The 18,626-nt window shown below is 41.8% G+C and overlaps 1 protein-coding gene across 3 annotated transcripts; it reads left to right on the top strand.

The window, feature by feature from the left end:
- The first annotated feature begins 652 nt into the window (after window positions 1-652).
- On the top strand, window positions 653-18,239 carry LOC120029574 (vacuolar fusion protein CCZ1 homolog). 3 transcript variants are annotated; one of them, XM_038974847.1, is made up of 18 exons: window positions 653-770; window positions 2,259-2,330; window positions 2,411-2,507; window positions 2,693-2,790; window positions 2,906-2,999; window positions 4,521-4,601; window positions 4,727-4,774; window positions 4,903-4,986; window positions 6,131-6,306; window positions 7,052-7,133; window positions 7,914-7,975; window positions 9,497-9,608; window positions 10,110-10,143; window positions 10,393-10,510; window positions 16,195-16,353; window positions 16,481-16,608; window positions 16,714-16,817; window positions 17,707-18,239. In XM_038974847.1, the coding sequence occupies exons 2-17, from the start codon at window positions 2,317-2,319 to the stop codon at window positions 16,767-16,769; spliced, it is 1,443 nt and encodes a 480-aa protein (XP_038830775.1). In that variant the 5' UTR covers window positions 653-770; window positions 2,259-2,316; the 3' UTR covers window positions 16,770-16,817; window positions 17,707-18,239. The 3 variants fall into 3 exon arrangements, with proteins under 3 accessions (XP_038830775.1, XP_038830774.1, XP_038830776.1); XM_038974846.1 differs by having other exon boundaries at window positions 16,714-18,239; XM_038974848.1 differs by lacking the exon at window positions 4,521-4,601 and having other exon boundaries at window positions 16,714-18,239.
- The last annotated feature ends 387 nt before the right edge of the window (window positions 18,240-18,626 follow it).

Raw genomic sequence — 18,626 nt, 5'->3', positions numbered from 1 at the left:
TAAAATAACGGTTCTGTTCCATTACAGTATGGATCACTTTCGTTCCAGGTTCCGTTTATGTTCCTTGAAAAAAGTCATTATTTTCCGGTTTTCGGTTCTGTTCCCTGAACTTGTTTTTGGTGAACTGGTTTACATATATTTTAGAGGTTATTTATACAAAAAAATGTGCATAAAACCCGTATAAATTGTATTTATAATTACATGACAATATTCAGGCTGCAAAGGCTTCCTGATGTTGCGCACCACGTTCAGTTGCAGCATTCTGTTGTATACCCCTCGCTGAACAAGGGGTGCAACATCAGGAATTAGAATTCCTAGGCATTAGTCACTCTAGCATGGTGTTGGTAAATGAAGCCTTTATGTTTTAAGTACCGGGGGACGCGAATGTATTACCAGCTGTGCACATCAAGCCCAGATGATAGTGGAGATCCACTATCACCACCAGTGGCTGCCCAGGCTACATTTTTATTAAACAAAGACCAATCCATGATCATCAAGGCCAATCAATGTTTTCCTTCAACGTTGTATTGGTATATAGGCCTGATTTATGCACAATCTGGAAAAGCACGGACATCACAGGAACTTTTATTGTGGAACCATAGTTTTAGTACAAGAAATCCCACCGAGCAGTTTCTACTGTAACACATGAGATTCTGTCAAAGCAGGAAGTGTGCGTGGATTTTGTCATTGACGCGGCTTTCTTCTGTATCTGTTATTAATGTTAACAACAAACGAGATGATCTGCATGTGCTGACTTTATACAGTAAAAGGTAAGTCGCGTCGTTGTGTTTATTGTCAAATTAATTTGTGATAAAGAAATAGTTTTCCCAGATCGATGCGAACACAACGTTAGCGGATTGTTGACACTGCTGCAGTGCAACCATACAAATTAACCACCTAACGTCGGCTAATTGCTAGCTTGCTGTATCTAACAAATTAACGTTTTAACAGTATACATTTAGTTAGTTCGTTTGTTTTGTATCACATTTGTCTTTTCAGATGGCAAAAAAATCCCCGTTGTCCCCACCTGGCTACTAAGGCCGATGTGCTAGCTTGTTAGCTAGCTGTGTTGTGGACTTGTTTGAGCGAGTTGGTTAACGTAGCTAGCATGCTAACTTGCCTAAGCACTGGGCCTTATTAAAATAATAGGTTATAGCAATGCCACCTAGCAAGCCACATAAAGTGAATCAATTAGCCATGCGCCTGAGTTGTGGAAGTTAGGATACATTTATACAGCTAACTAGTATAGCTAGTCTCAGTGGAAGGTAATAATGCTCTGTTCAAATCAGAAAATGCATGCTTATTTTTCAGCCTGATTTGAGATATTGAGCTTTTGATGCAATTTACTGCCAAAAGTAAACAGACCAAATTCCATGACTCACTGATTCTCTTCATCTGAAATGATCAAATCAAACTTTATTTGTCACATGCGCCAAATACAACAGGTGTAGTAGACCTTACCGTGAAATGCTTACTTACAATCCCTTAAGCCCTTAACCAACAGTGCAGTTCAAGTAGAGTTAAGAAAATATGTACCAAATAAACTAAAGTAAAAAGTAACACAATAAAATAACAGTAACGAGTCTATGAACAGGGGGTACCGGTGCCGAGTCAATGTGCGGGGGGTACAGGTTAGTAGAGTTAATTTGTACATGTGGGTAGGAGTGAAGTGACTATGCATAGATAAAAAACAGCGAGTAGCAGCCGTGTAAAAACAAATGAAGGGGGTGGCCATTTGATTAATTGTTCGGCAGTCTTATGGCTTGGGGGGGGTAGAAGCTGTTCACAAGCTTTTTGATCCTAGATTTGGTGCTCCGGTACCGCTTGCTGTGTGGTAGCAGAGAGAACAAACTATAACTTGGGTGACTGGAGTCTTTGACAATTTTGTAGGGCTTTCCTCTGACACCGCCTAGTATATAGGTCCTGGATGGCAGGAAGCCTGGCCCCAGTGATGTACTGGGCCGTATGCACTACCCTCTGTAGCGCTTTACGTTCAGATGCCGAGCAGTTGCCATAACAGGGTACTGGTCAGAATGCTCTCGGTGGTGCAGCTGTTGAACTTCTTGAGGATCTGGGGACCCATTCCAAATCTTTTCATTCTTCTGAGGGGGAAAAGGTGTTGTCGTGCCCGCTTCACGACTGTCTTGGTGTGTTTAGACCATGATAGTTCGTTGGTGTTGTGGACACCAAGGATCTTGAAATTCTCAAATGTATTTGTAGCGTTTTTTAAGCTGAGCTGATATTCTTTTTGTCTGCAGCCACAAAGCATGCTAAATTCACTCTGGAACAGAGGACGTCCAGACACAAACCACACTAATGCTGATGATCAGGTAAAACCCGGGTCTCATTGTGATACATCTTTCAGTCTGTTCAGTCACAGATAGTTGATCAGCATCTTCCTCTGTTGCAGTCCGAGAATGGCTTCGGGAATGCAAGAGAAACAGTACACCCCATCTCTTCTCAGTTTTTTCGTCTATAATCCTTCATTTGGGTCACGGGAGGGAGAGGTGAGCTCCATTTGGTTGTTTTTATGTCTTGTGTGTTTCACATGTTCTCACTATGAACTTCAAACACACTGTTCATCAGCTCAATGTTTACTACTGTAAATGATCCAATGTGATTATCTGTCAACTTTGTGGTCTCCATTCAAATACTGTGCCTCGTGGAAACTGCCTCCTTGTGTGCATTGTAGGAGGAGAAGAAGATTTTATTCTACCATCCCAGTGAGGTCGAGAAGAATGAGAAGATCCGTAATGTCGGTCTTTGTGAGGCCATTGTACAGTTTACCAGGTACACAGGAACTACTAACTAATCAATTATCTTAAAGTAAAACATCTCACATCTGTTAGTTATGTGTATTGGATTCATATCCCCAATCCCAACCACCATCTTTGCTATATTCCAGAACCTTCTGTCCAACAAAGCCTGCTAAATCCCTACACACACAGAAGAACAGGCAGTTCTTCTTTGAAGCAGAGGACAGTTTCTGGATCGTTATGGTACATTGGTTTTCCAACTCATTTACACTTACTATATACAGTGCCTTCAGAAAGTATTCATACCCCTTGACTTATTTCACGTTTTGTTGTTAAATTTTTTTTCTCACCAAGCCACACACAATACCCCATAACGACAAAGTGAAAACATGTTTTTGTAATTTTGTCAAATGTATTAAATGAAATACAGAAATGCATAAATGAGATACTTCTGTAAGTATCCACACCCTGAGTCAATAAATGTTAGAATCACCTTTGGCAGTGATTACAGCTGTTAGTCTTTCTGGGTAAGTCTCTAAAAGCGTTGCACACAAGGATGTTACAATATTTGCCGGTTTATTCTTTTAAAAACTCTTCAAGCTCTGTCAAGTTGGTTGTTGATCATTGCTAGATAGCCATTTCGAAGTCTTGTCATGGATTTTCAAGTTGATTTAAATCAACTTGTAACTAGGCCACTCAGGAACAGTCAATGTCATCTTGGTAAGCAACTCCAGTGCATATGTGGCCTTGTGTTTTAGGTTATTGTCCTGCAGAAAGGTGAAGTTGTCTCCCAGTGTCTGATTTGCCCCAAACATAACACTTTGTAACCAAGACATAAAAGTAATTTCTTTACCACATTTTTTACAATTTTACTTTAGTGCCTAATTGCAAACAGGATGCATGTTTTAGATTTTTTTTAAATTCTGTACAGGTTTCCTTCTTTTTACTCTGTCATTTAGGTTAGTATTGTTGAGTAGCTACAATGTTGTAGATCCATCGTCAGTTTTCTCCTATCACAGCCATTAAACACTAACTGTTTAAAGTCACCATTGGCCTCATGGTTAAATCCCTGAGCGCTTTCCTTCCTCTCCGGCAACTGAGTTAGGAAGGACACCTGTATCTTTGTAGTGACCGGGTGTATTGATACACCATCCAAAGTGTAATTAATAGCTTCACCATGCTCAGTGGGATATTCAATGTCTGCTTTATTTTTACCCATCTACAATAAGTGCCCCTCTTTGCGAAGCATTGGAAAACCTCCTTAGTCTTCGTTGTTGAATCTGTTTGAAATTCACTGCTCAACTGAGGGACCTTACAGATAATTGTAGGTGTGGGGTACAGAGAATAGTCATAAAAACACACGTTAACCACTATTATTGCACACTGAGTCAGTCCGTACAACTTATTATGTGACTTTTTAAGCACATTTTTACTCCTGAACTTATTTAGGATTGCCATAACAAAGGGGTTGAATACTTATTGACAAGACATTTCATTTGTAATACATTTTTTAACATTTCTTAGAACATAATTCCACTTCAACATAATGAGGTACCGTGTGTAGGTCAGTGACACAAAGTCTCAATTGAATAAATTCCGGCTGTAACACATGTGGAAGAAAGGGTGTGAATACTTTCTGAGTGTGCTGTATAGAGCGGCTGCGCTCTCAGCACACTCATATCTTTTTGACAAGTCATTAGGTCTCCTAGGATACTTTTGAAAAGATAATACCTCTCCTCTACCTGTCCTCGTTTGCTTCTCCAGGTGGTGCGGAACCCGATGGTAGAAAAACCGAATAAAGATGGGAGACCTCCCACGATAGAATATCAGGAAGAGGAAATACTTGTACGGCTTAATTTGTTGCGTCTTTTATTTGTGTATATTTTGTGTTCGTCTGGTCCATTTGAGGGAATTCAACTCTTTTGTGCAGAACATTTATAACTTTCTCAGTTGTTTATTCTCTTGTGTAGGACACAGTTTATGGTGCAGTATTACGGGAATGCTACAGTATGTACAAGGTGAGCATCCGGTTGGGACTCGGGAGTAAACCTCAACCAACTCACATTCTCTAGTAAAGACTGTGTGAGACTGACATTTAGTAAGGATGTGGTTTGCTGATGGATCTTTTCGTTGCTCTGTTCTCCAGCTCTTCAACGGCACATTTGGCAGAGCAATGGAAGCAGGCGGGGTGGAGCTGCTCATGCAGAAGCTTGACAAGTTCTTTTACAGGGTAAAACAGAACAAACACTGGGCTACATATTACATACCTCAAGTCTCTGCAACTATATGCATGATGATGGGTGGTACTAGGTGATTTTGTCATGTCTTATTGGATGCAGAGGATTTGTTTTACAATTGTGCTTTGTATACTTTGAGTAATGTAGCTTGTTTGGACAGTTCGACAGAAATCATTTATGCATATTTTCAGTCTTTTCTCAGCAAAGTTTCCCTAGGGGCAGGGCACTGCTATTTCAATGCCAGATTATTTACTACTTGTGAAGTTCATTAGCATATCTTTGTAAATATATATATTACACACCGACTCTTCTTAGTAGTTCCTACCTCTTAGCTGTCCTTTTTTTTTTTTACAGTGAAAAAATTCACATCTGGTGTTGTGTGCTATCCACGTTACTAATGGTGTGAGGGTGGTTTCCAGGCCTGGCTGCCTGCTTGACAGACAGGAATGCTACTGGTTCTTCTAGCCGTCTAGAGTGGTGGACTCTGTATTGAGTTTCTAGTGACTAAATGCAGGGTCAGATGTCAGTCATAAGTGACCTTCAAATATGACTTCCCCCCCACTAATTATCACTACTCAGAAATGGCGCCTTTCTCAAGGAGAGCTGGTCAAAGCATCCACCATACTACAGGCCCAGCCCATTGGCCGCAATGACCTGTGTTCATTATTCATACCTAGCCAATCAGAGGAAACCCCCAGCTCTCCCTAATCCTATCAAAGGCTTCCCCTTCCAGTATGTAACTCAGACACAGAGAAGGCCTATGGTGTCTGTATCGTATCCCAGGTTGAAATGTTCTGGCAATTCTAGTGTCCTCTCGTGTCTTTGGGAACAGCAATGTAAGCACTACGCAGGTAAACTAATATCTCCAGCTTTGACCTAACTGAGATCCACCTTGGACAGAAATATTGCCATTGAAGCTGGAAATAGGAGCATTGTGTTGTCCAGGCATACAGTGTGCAGCCCTTTTGTGTTTCTTAATGAGGTTTCTCAGCATTGGGCTCCTGATCACAATGGGATGTGCGTATAACTTTGCTTTCTAAGCTAACACCTCACCTTCCCCACGTATCCCTGATGTCTATTAACCAAACGGAGACATGACTGCATGTATAACTGTCCTCTATCCCTGGTCTCCTCCAGTACCTGCAGACGCTGCACCTGCAGTCCTGTGACCTGCTGGACGTGTTCGGTGGGATTGCCTTTTTCCCCCTGGACAAGATGACCTACCTGAAGATCCAGTCATTTGTCAACAGAGTGGAGGAGAGCCTCAGCCTGATCAAATACACAGCCTTCCTCTACAACGACCAGCTGATATGGTACGGCTGGGGGAAGCAGGCCGTGTGTGGGATGTGTGGGGGTTGTACTCTGGTTTAAAACACCTGCCCACATGTAGAAACCAAATTTAGCCTACAATTTGCAAATGCTAACATAAATCGTTGAACAACATAAGCTATGAATTGCATTCTTCCGTGATCTTGAGGCACAGGCTGCTTCACCATTCAACTGGCCAGGCCTAGTAGGCTGTTTTTCAGGATGCCAGGAGGAGAGGGGGGAGGTTATTGGGCTTCCCCCCTCCTGTGTTGTGTGTGCCAGGGCCCTGATCTTATAAACAGCCTGCAGGCCCTTGGCGCCCCCTTGCAGCCCTTTACCACTGTAAGGTGTGGGGGAGCCTGGCAGCAGTGGCAGGCATCCCTCCAATGCTCCTTATCCCGTTAGGCTGGGCTAGGTATGGGGTTGTCTTGGGCATGGCTGGGAGACACAGAAGATGCCTTAAATACACACAATCTGATTACAGTAATTCATACCCCGACATGTCTCTCACTTTTAACTGTTAGTCTGACCCGTACTGTATGTAATCTGGGGATTACGTGATAATTGATTGTTCCTAATGATTTGATTGCTAATGAAATTATTTGAGCAGTTATGATAGCATTGGGCCCATGGTGAGCCATGGAGATGATGGGTTTAGTTCATCAATACTCCTGAACAGACTGTGAACATGAACAGGAAGTGTTTGATGCTAACAAAGGTGTGTCCCCCTTTTTTGTTGTCCCCATGCAGGAGTGGTCTGGAGCAGGATGACATGCGGATCCTGTATAAGTACCTGACAACGTCACTGTTCCCCAGACACTCTGAACCAGAGGTGAGAGGGGGTGAGAAGGAGGGATCAGAGAGCGGGGGAGGGATCAGAGAGCGGGGGAGGGATCAGAGAGCGGGGGAGGGATCAGAGAGCGGGGGAGGGATCAGAGAGCGGGAGAGATCAGAGAGCGGGGGAGAGATCAGAGAGCGGGGGAGAGATCAGAGAGCGGGGGAGAGATCAGAGAGCGGGGGAGAGATCAGAGAGCGGGGGAGAGATCAGAGAGCGGGGGAGAGATCAGAGAGCGGGGGAGAGATCAGAGAGCGGGGGAGAGAGGAGGGATCAGAGAGCGGGGGAGAGAGGAGGGATCAGAGAGCGGGGAGAGAGGAGGGATCAGAGAGCGGAGCGAGGGATCACGGAGGGATCACGGAGGGAGGGAGGAGGGATCACGGAGGGAGGGAGGAGGGATCACGGAGGGAGAGGGCCCACAGAGGGAGGGAGAGGGGAGGGATCAGAGGGGGAGCTAGAGCGCAAGCAACTGCCACTTCCTTGCCTCTGTTCTATTAAAACTGATCCTCTGCCTAAACCTTCCCTCAACGTTGCCAGAACTCTTCCAACACCTGCTCCACAATGGCATCATGCCACACGAAGAATGTATTGTTGTGTAACAAGCACATTTAAAGTTGACCACACATTGATACCCCACAGGCTCAGACAATGTTGTTAATGAATTTTTAAGTTATACTAAAGCAGGTTCTCTCTCTCCGCCATCTCTCTTCTAACTCTCTCCCTCCCTGTCTCTCATCCTCCCTGTCTCTCTTCCTCATCCTCCCTTTCTCTCTCCAGCTGGCTGGTAGGGACTCTCCCTTAAGGCCAGAGGTGGCAGGGAATCTGCTTCACTATGGGAGGTAAGTCCTTAAACGCCCTCTCTGGTCCGCTGCCTCCCTCCCCTCCCTCCCTCCCCTCCCCTCCCTCCCTCCAGGTCTCCTGGCTAGGCTGGGCCAGGCTCCCTCCCTGGGGCTCCCTCCCTGGGGCTCTGGTCCCCTGCGATCTCGGGGCAGAAGGACAGGGACACCAGATCATCATGTCAGGGTGGAGCCTTCTAGCCATGCCACATCTGCTGCTAATCTGACTATAGCAGACTGATACATTTAACCTGAGGGGATGGATGGAATTACGACTTTATCGTGTTCATCCATGATGGTTTTTATTGGATATATTGTTATTTCAACAAAGCGATGGAGGATTATGTTGTTTTAGATTATCAAGTGAAAGCAATAAAAATCGTGATATCACAATAGGTGTTATGTTTGATAGTTCTGGTATGATAGGAAAGTGTTATTATGCTAACATTAGGTTGTAATTAAAGTGCGTTGGTGGTCCGGCATGTGCAATATCCAGTCTGATTGTTATAACAACATGGATGATTACTGATCAGTGTTCCAACGTGATGTGGTCTTACCCCACTGACAATAATGAGATTTGTATCTCTACCGTCCCACACACAGACACAAAGGAGGGGGGATTACACTTAACAGAGAGGAGGAAGGAGAGCCAAGCTAGTTAACGGAGTCTCTGTGTAGCCTAGTCCACCCTAGAGGCCTCTGTGCCTGAGGTGGACAAAGTAGGAGAGAGAGAGGAGGAGGAGAGCGCAAGAGAGAAGGATGAGATTATTAGCAGAGGTGCTCTGTAGTCTCTGTATGAATACTCTAAAACACAATCCTTCCTGCATCCCTTCCAAACACTGATTTGTAAGCATTTCACGGTAAGGTCTACACCTGTTGTATTCGGCGCATGTGACAAATAAAGTTTGATTTGATTCAACACAGCTGTAAAGAGGAAATAAGGGGTTCCACTACATGGTTTTCATATATCCTGTCTGGTCAGATCAGCGATTACTTAATTTATTCCCTTCCCTTCTATTATCTCAAAGAATGGGTAGAATTAAGATGTTATCCTCTTAGGGCAAGTCGCTTAGCAGAAAGTAGTCAAACACACAGACAACCTTTTATTTAGATCTGAATACAAGCACAGAGAAGACAGAATACAAGCACTTAATATGAATGTATTGAAATAGAGCCGTTGTTGGAGGAAGAGTGATCCCTGAGAGTGTGCCGCTGCCAAGCCAGTGTGACTCCGAGTGGGAGGGAGAGAGACCCACCCAAGGGCAGGGGAAAACTGTGACAGTGCAAATTATGGAAGGGATACACACAGTATGCAAACTGTACGTCCACATATACATTTACAAATTGCTAGATAGACTTGGGGATTAATTTGTTTATTTGTAATTTTTTGTGTGAGGTAAAACCGTTTTTGATTTGTATCAAACTAAATTTGTTTTGTAATTGTGAAACACCCTTGTCAATCAAAGTAATCGTGATGAGCTGTGATGCATTCGTCTTCATATCCGGTCCTCTTTCCACCCTCAGGTTTTTGACAGGACCTGCTAATCTCAAAGACCCAGAGGCCAAATTCCGGTTCCCTAGAATATTTGTCAACACAGAGGACAGTTATGAGGAGCTGCATCTGATAGTTTATAAGGTGAGGAGAGGGCATCATTCTAAATGGTACTCTATTCCCTATATAGTGCACTACTTTTGACCAGGGCCCATAGGGATCTAGTAAAATGTAGTGCAGGGTTCTGGTCCAAAGTAGTGCACTACATAGGGAATATGGCGTCATTTGGGACAGAACTGAGGAGCAGGGAACTGTGGTCTGGAGCCCTGCTGGGTTTTGTGGGAATTCAGTAGAGGCTTTATTCTTTTGTGTTTTTAAGATAGAGACAGGTAGTACTTCCAACCCATTATTTGTTTGGCAGAAAATTTGGTAATCTGTTATTATTTCATTACTGAAGAACAAAGAGAAGGTTTAACCCGGTATGACCTCTGATGTTGGGGGAATTGGCTTTGTTCGTTGGTATCTCAAATGGCTTCCTTAAATGATTTATAAATTCAATGTATTTGGTAATAAGTTCTAAATTATAGTATTATTTTCTCTAGACCCATTATATTCAAACTGCACATCGTCTGCTCTTAATTTCAGGCGATGAGTGCAGCGGTTTGTTTTATGATCAGTGGTGAGTATCCTCTCATATCATTTGGTCAGTCCCCTCCCCCCCAAACAGCTGGGCTGATGCTTATTACATAATTTCTCAGCATTCTCTGAGTCTGCCGTTCCAAATGTTCTGTGAATAATGCAATGGCAAATTCTAAGGCATTGCCATATTATGTGGACTGTGAAAGAAAAAAACGTATTAATTCTTAGAAGTTCCAAAGTCCATTCTACTAATTCTAACTACCGTATTGTCATATCCTCTCTCCCCCAGCATCTGTGGAGCTGACGAGGGAGTTCTGTGAGCAGCTGGATGGTCTGGTGGGACCTCAGCTCACCCTGCTGGCCTCCGACATCTGTGAACAATATAATGTCAACCGCAGGATATCAGGGTCAGTACTGTTGCTTTAATCCTCTAGCCTCCAGTTCCTGGGCCTGTGTTGTTCCAACACGCCATGATAGAAATCACGGTCCAAAATACATCATGTGTTTTTAAAAGGTACGTGTTTATGCCACGACATCCTCTTGACGATTGGACCAATGAACTCAATGACCTGGATAAACTAATGATGGTCCTGAGGTGTAGTACTGCTTAAAAGGTAGACTCAGTGATGCACAAAGTACACAGAAATATCGGGCCGATTTTTCCGCAACAACTAAGCGTTGAAGCACGAAGATAACCTTTTTCCACTGTTTTTGTTCCAGAGCTACCTAGTGTAGCAGCGTGACGCGCACCCGTGATCCTGCGCACATACTCTGTGAATGTGTGAGAGAAAAGTCTTGCATCGCGCTCATCTCAATATCTGCAGTGCTCCTCATGGCAACGTCATAACACTGTGCTGGCTCTGATATTTTATTTTCATATTGGCCTTTCCAGTATGGTTCCAGCAACTATTTGTAATGAGTAAGCAGGCTAGCGCAGTACAGTCCTACTTGGCTCTGCTCATCTCGGCTCAGTAGTGTGAAATTGGCATTAGACTCTCCTCTCATCCTTGTAATGATCGTCATTAGAGGTCTACAGATTATTGGAGGACCAAAAACAGCAGATACCGATTAATCGGCCGATTTTATTTATTTTTAGAAGTCGACAATTACAATAATACTGAATGAACAATGAACACTTTAATTTAATATAATACATATATAAAATCAATTTAGTCTCAAATAAATAATGAAACCTAGTAGAAAGAGGAGGAAGGGAAGCGCTACTAAGGTACACAATAGTAGATTTTGGTAGACAGAAGGTGCTCTTTGGTAAAAGGGGTAAATTGGTCATCAAAAAGGAGGACCAAGGCACTCTTCATATAATTAATTAAAATGCCTTTTAGTATGGCATGTTCAATAGAAACAAAGTTTTTTTTAAACCGATGTGTTTCGGCTGCATGGCCTTCATCAGGGAGTACAAAAAAAAGGAATACAATGTCCTCTTTTGAACAGCTTTTCCAATTAGCCGTAATTGGAAGAGGTTACAAAATTGATTGGACACACCTAGTAAGCAATACTATACACATTAAAAGGGGAAATTCTGTAGCTATGTTATCATAAAAATACAACTCCAAGCTAGAAGTATCAGAACACTAAAAGGTAGTTCTAACCTTAAATATGACTGGGAGAAGTGTCAAGAAAAAGAAAGCAATATATTCCATATTGCACTAGAACACAGCAAAACATGAACAACAACAGTCTAAACATAGCTGAGGGCAATTGAGCAAAATGTCCACTAAATGACAGCAAATGGACCCATCACGACCCTACAGGAAGGGTGAGAAATCCATATCTTCATTTAAACCAGGGTATTTAGTGGCCTGTAGTTTGTAAATCCAAAAACCTTCCCTTTGGTTTAACTGTTTAAGACGGTCCCCTTTTCTAATAGAGGCCGGAATATGATCAATACCCATAGCGTGTAGGGAGGCAGGGTTGCCATGGTGTACGGACTTGTAGTGCCTTGCCAAGGGGTAGTCTTCATTGCCTACCCGTATGGCGTACTTGTGTTCCGCTAAGCGGTCTTGAAGGCGTCTCTTTGTCCGTCCAATGTAGAACACCTTGCACTGTGGACATTCCAATCTATAGATGACATAAGTGGTTTTACAGTTAATGAAATGCTTGACGTAATACTCCATTTTGGAAGCTGTCAACAGAATACTTCTTCTGTGCAATATTACTGCAATGGTTGCAATAGTTACATTTAAAAGAGCTCTTGGGTTTGTGGTCAAGCCAAGTTTTTTGAGAGTCACCCGAAAGGTAACTGTGGACTAATTTGTCATTTAGGGTAGGACATCTCTTAAAGCTTATGACTGGTGGCTCAGGAAAGACTTGGCGTAGTAGCGTATCACTTTGGATGATTCCCCAATTATTTTTAATGATTATTTTAATGTTCTCTGCTTCAGTGCTGTATTTTGTAACAAAATACACTCTCTCTGATGTATCACGAGGCACTCCCCTTCGCAACAAGTTCTCTCTGTCAAGTAATCCAGCCCTTATACCGGCATCTTTCAGGACCTGAACGCTGTAGCCCCGATTCAAGAAGCGATTCCCCAATTCAGCAGATTTGACACCGTAGTCTGTTTCCTGATCGCAAATTCTGCGGACTCTTTGGAATTGGCCATATGGAATATTCTCTTTTAGCCTTTTGGGGTGAAAGCTGTCTGCCCACAGAATGGTATTCCCATCTGTAGGATTCCTAAAGATTGATGTGTGCAAACAACCGTTGTCATTTTTACTAATGTCGAGGTCCAAATAATGAATGTTATCCCTGCTGTAGTCCATAGTTAGGTAGGGTTAATGCTGTTAAGGTATTGGTGGAAGGAAATAAGTTCATCTTCTGAGCTGGACAAAACAGGCAAAAATCATCAATATAGCGTCCCCACCATATAATCCGGTCAAAGAAATGGTTATTAGAAGGATCCAAAATGAAGTCATTTTCCCATTTACCCAAGTACAAACCAGCATAGGAAGGGCTGTAGCAAGCTCCCATGGCAGCTCCCACGACCTGAAACTGAGATGCCTCCTACAGAATTCATTGTCTCACTGACTGAATGGACTCTTAATCATAACATCTTTATCTTTCAGGACTGTATTTTCAAACAGGTCAAAGGATGTGCCATGGGAGCTTGCTACAGCCCTTCCTATGCTGGTTTGTACTTGGGTAAATGGGAAAATGACTTCATTTTGGATCCTTCTAATAACCATTTCTTTGACCGGATTATATGGTGGGGACGCTATATTGATGATGTTTGCCTGTTTTGTCCGGCTCAGAAGATGAACTTATTTCCTTCCACCAATACCTTAACAGCATTAACCCTAACATTAAACTAACTATGGAGTACAGCAAGGATAACATTCATTTTTTGGACCTCGACATTAGTAAAAATGACAACGGTTGTTTGCACACATCAATCTTTAGGAATCCTACAGATGGGAATACCATTCTGTGGGCAGACAGCTTTCACCCCAAAAGGCTAAAATAGAATATTCCATATGGCCAATTCCAAAGAGTCCGCAGAATTTGCGATCAGGAAACAGACTACGGTGTCAAATCTGCTGAATTGGGGAATCGCTTCTTGAATCGGGGCTACAGCGTTCAGGTCCTGAAAGATGCCGGTATAAGGGCTGGATTACTTGATAGAGAGAACTTGTTGCGAAGGGGAGTGCCTCGTGATACATCAGAGAGAGTGTATTTTGTTACAAAATACAGCACTGAAGCAGAGAACATTAAAAGAATCATTAAAAATAATTGGGGAATCATCCAAAGTGATACGCTACTACTCCAAGTCTTTCCTGAGCCACCAGTCATAAGCTTTAAGAGATATCCTACCCTAAATGACAAATTAGTCCACAGTTATCTTCCGGGTGACTCAAAAAACTTGGCTTGACCACAAACCCAAGAGCTCTTTTAAATGTAACTATTGCAACCATTGCAGTAATATTGCACAGAATAAGTATTTTGTTGACACAGCTTCCAAAATGGAGTATTACGTCAAGCATTTCATTAACTGTAAAACCACTTATGTCATCTATAGATTGGAATGTCCACAGTGCAAGGTGTTCTACATTGGACGAAGAGACGCCTTCAAGACCGCTTAGCGGAACACAAGTACGCCATACGGGTAGGCAATGAAGACTACCCCATGGCAAGGCACTACACGTGCCTACACCATGGCAACCCTGCCTCCCTACAAGCTATGGGTATTGATCATATTCCGGCCTCTATTAGAAAAGGGGACGTCTTAAACAGTTAAACCAAAGGGAAGGTTTTTGGATTTACAAACTACAGGCCACTAAATACCCTGGTTTAAATGAAGATATGGATTTCTCACCCTTCCTGTAGGGTTGTGATGGGTCCATTTGCTGTCATCTAGTGGACATTTTGCTCAATTGCCCTCAGCTATGTTTAGACTGTTGTTGTTCATGTTTTGCTGTGTTCTAGTGCAATATGGAATATATTGCTTTCTTATTCTTGACACTTCTCCCAGTCATATTTAAGGTTAGAACTACCTTTCTAGGGGTTCTGATACTTCTAGCTTGGAGTTGTATTTTTTGATAACATAGCTACAGTATTTCACTTTTTAATGTGTATAGTATTGCTTACTAGGTGTGTCCAATCAATTTTGTAACCTCTTCCAATTAGGGCTAATTGGAAAAGCTGTTCAAAAGAGGACATTGTATTCCTTTTTTTTGTACTCCCAGACGAAGGCCATGCAGCCGAAACACGTCGGTTTAAAAAAAACTTTGTTTCTATTGAACATGCCATACTAAAAGGCATTTTAATTAATTAATTGCCTTGGTCCTCCTTTCTTTTTGATAAATAATGAAACATGTTCAACTTGGTTTAAATAATGCAAAAACACAGTGTTGGAGAAGAAAGTAAAAGTGCAATATGTGCCATGTAAAAAAGCTAATGTTTAAGTTCCTTGCTCAGAAGATGAGAACATATGAAAGTTGGTGGTTCCTTTTAACATGAGTCTTCTATATTCCCAGTTAAGAAGTTTTAGGTTGTAGTTATAATAGGAATTATAGGACTATTTCTCTATACCATTTGTATTTCATATACCTTTGACTATTGGATGTTCTTATAGGCACTTTAGTATTGCCAGCCTAATCTTGGGAGTTGATAGGCTTGAAGTCATAAACAGCGCTGTGCTTCAAGCATTGCGACGAGCTCCTGGCAAACGCAGGAAAGTGCTGTTTGAATGAATGCTTACGAGCATGCTGCTGCCTACCACCGCTCAGACTGCTCTATCAAATCAGACTTAATTATAATATAATAAATACACATAAATACGAGCCTTAGGTCATTAAAATGGTCAAATCCTGAAACTATCATTTCAAAAACACGGAACCGTTCCATATTTTATCGAACGTGTGGCATCCATAAGTCTAAATATTGCTGTTACATTGCACAACCTTCAATGTTATGCCATAATTATGTAATAATCAGGCAAATTAATTAGTCTTTGTTTGGAAGAAATGGTCTTCACACAGTTCCAACGAGCCAGGCGGCCCAAACTACTGCATATACCCTGACTGCTTGCACAGAACGCAAGAGGAGTGACACAATTTCCCTAGTTAATATTGCCTGCTAACATGAATTTATTTTAACTAAATATGCAGGTTTAAAAATATATACTTGTGTATTGATTTTAAGAAAGGCATTGATGTTTATGGTTAGGTACATTGGTGCAACGGGTGATGATTTTTTTGCGAATGCGCTTTTAAAATCATCACCCGTTTGGCAAAGTAGGCTGTGATTCGATGATAAATTAACAGGTACCGCATTGACTATTTGCAATGCTGGACAAGCTAGTTAACTACACATGGTTGATGATATTACTAGGTTAACTAGTGATTATGTTAAGATTTGTTTTTTTCTAAGTTAAGTTTAATGCTAGCTAGCAACTTACCTTTGCTCCTTGCTGCACTCTTGTAACAGGTGGTCAGCCTGCCACGCAGTCTCCTCGGCCATAATCGGCATCCAGAAATGCAGATTACCGATTGTTATGAAAACTTGAAATCGGCCCTATGGCTGATTTAATCGGTCGACCTCTAATCGACATCCTCTCCCTCTGTGTTGTTACAGGCCGGACAAGGAGCCCCAGTTCAAGTTCATCTACTTCAACCACATGAACCTGGCAGAGAAGAGCACCATCCACATGAGGAAGACAGCCAGTGTCTCTCTGACTTCGGTCCACCCAGACCTCATGAAGATTCTGGGAGACATCAACTGTGACTTCGCCAGGTATGCCCAATGAAATACCACAGAAACCCTGTTAGGGTTAGCACTCTGAGGCCTAGTTTTGGCAAATCTGTATGTAAAGTATATTACAGTGTCCGTAAGTTCATGTTATTTTTGTATGTTGCCTCAGGGTCGATGAAGATGAAGAGATCATTGTGAAGGCTATGACAGACTACTGGGTGGTCGGCAAGAAGTCGGACCAGAGAGAACTCTACGTTATATTGAACCAGAAGAATGCCAATTTGATTGAAGTTAATGGTAGATCCAACATGGATGGATTAATGAATGTTTCTTTGAGCTCATCTCACATGTTTTCTTGGTTATGCTTGCTAATCCCAACCCTGTTTTTTTTTCTACCAACAGAGGAAGTGAAGAGGCTCTGTGCGACACAGTTCAACAACATTTTCTTCTTGGACTGAAAGAAAAAAAGAAAAAAAAGAACTGCACGAAGAAGAGGAAGAGAGACGGTGAGAGGGCAATGGACTGTTTCACCACACTAAAACTGTCAGCATTGCAGGGTGTTATGACAGCATCAGTGTAATGCAATAATTGCATAGATTAGGTAAGAGTTCGACCAAAACCATGGAAACACCACACACCCGTCCCCCCATGGGGGATAGGTCCAGAATCTATTTAGTAACCACATTATAGGCCTGTTAGAACACATACAGTGCCTAGTGAAAGTTACACAGCACTTGCACAGTATTCATATTTTTCTGCCTTAACATTAAATAAAAATGAGTTTCCTACAGATCTACACAACCTACTCCACATTATCTAAGTGAAGGAAAGTGAGGAAAACCTAATCCTGAGTTGTATTTTTCTGCGAGACAGTTACACACATTTTAATGCCAAAGACACAACAGAATGGCGTTCTAAGAGGTGTTGAGTGTTCCTGAATGGTCCAGTCTCCTTCCTGACTTAAATCTGCGACAAGGTTTGAATATTGCTGTCCATCAATGATTCCCAACCAAATGTATTGAGCTTGAGCAATTTTGACAAAAACAATAGATATACATTGCCCTAAGAGTTGTGCAAGGTTGGTAGTCTTATTCAAAATTATTATTCACAGCTGTAATGGCTGCCAAAGGTGCTTCCACCAAGTATTAACTCTGGGGTGTGAAGACATAAGCATTCAATACATCCGCATTTTGTATTTCTTAGAACATTTTCCAAATGACTAGCATTTTTCTTTCACTTTGAAAATGTGGATTAGGTTGCGTAGATCGATATGAAAAAACAATTTAATCCCTTTTTAGATTTAATTAAGGCAAAATGTGAAGACTGTGTAGACTTTCACTAGCGACTGCTGTAAATTGTGATTGATTTGACAAATATCTACTTTTTTTGTATCAGCTTTTCTGAATGGACGCCATTGACGGTGTCCTTGTGCTATCCCCTACGGGTGCGTGGCCATCGGCGCTCCATTGATCTCTTACCGTATGTATTGTAAACAATTAAATAAAGAAGCTTTTCACATCATGTAATTTCTTTAGATTTTGATTTACCAATACAAAATGGTATTTTCATTCTTGTAATTAAGTGTCAAATGATCAGAGTAATTTTACTGTACATGTACTTAATTTTTCTATTTCTTTGTATATAAAGTGCATTGTCTTCTTGTTTAAGTTCCTGTCAGCTGTTTGTATTACAATTGACATCATTGGTCTACTGACTCTACTCGTTGTTGTTATTTTTAAGGACACAACATGACATTTATCACTATATTAATTTAAAAACAGACATTCACAAACATGCTGTTTTTCTTCTATGGGTTCTGTTCATTGTCTTGTATAATTTTGAAATGAGATGCTATGATTCATGTCGAAAGTAATGTGGTTTGTAAAATGCAGCCCCAACTTTAAATAAATTAAGAAATTCTAATTTTCCTCCATGTACCCTATTTCTTTCTTTTACTGTAAACGATGGTCTAAAAAGGTCTAGAACGAACTGAGATGTACTTTAGGATCAGCCTCTAACCAGAATGAGAAAACCGCAAACCTTGATCAGCTGCTTTTGTACTTTCTAAATTGCCTCTGTAGGGACTGAGTCACATTATAACAAGGCATTGTGGCTGGTTACCCAGTGTCCCTCCACCAATGGTCTAGACTGCTCTGGAATGAAGTTTCCCCTAGGAACTGATCTAGGATCAGCTTCTCCAATCCTATTTAACCTTAACCATTGTTGAGGAAAATGCTAAATTGACTTAAGATCAGCGTCTAGGGGCAACTTCACCCTTCTCCGTCTGGCCTAGATCTTGCCACAAGTAGGTCCCA

Source organism: Salvelinus namaycush, chromosome 35 (genome assembly GCF_016432855.1).
Source record: "Salvelinus namaycush isolate Seneca chromosome 35, SaNama_1.0, whole genome shotgun sequence".
NCBI classification, from domain to species: domain Eukaryota; kingdom Metazoa; phylum Chordata; class Actinopteri; order Salmoniformes; family Salmonidae; genus Salvelinus; species Salvelinus namaycush.
The sequence above is the reverse complement of the archived record's forward strand: the minus strand, read 5'-3'. Positions and strand labels throughout refer to the sequence as shown.

Coding starts and splice junctions, on each gene's coding strand:
- LOC120029574 (XM_038974847.1), top strand. Junction 2,791..2,905: donor GCCATTGTACAGTTTACCAG/GTACACAGGAAC, acceptor GCTATATTCCAG/AACCTTCTGTCCAACAAAGC. Junction 7,134..7,913: donor CCAGACACTCTGAACCAGAG/GTGAGAGGGGGT, acceptor TTCTCTCTCCAG/CTGGCTGGTAGGGACTCTCC.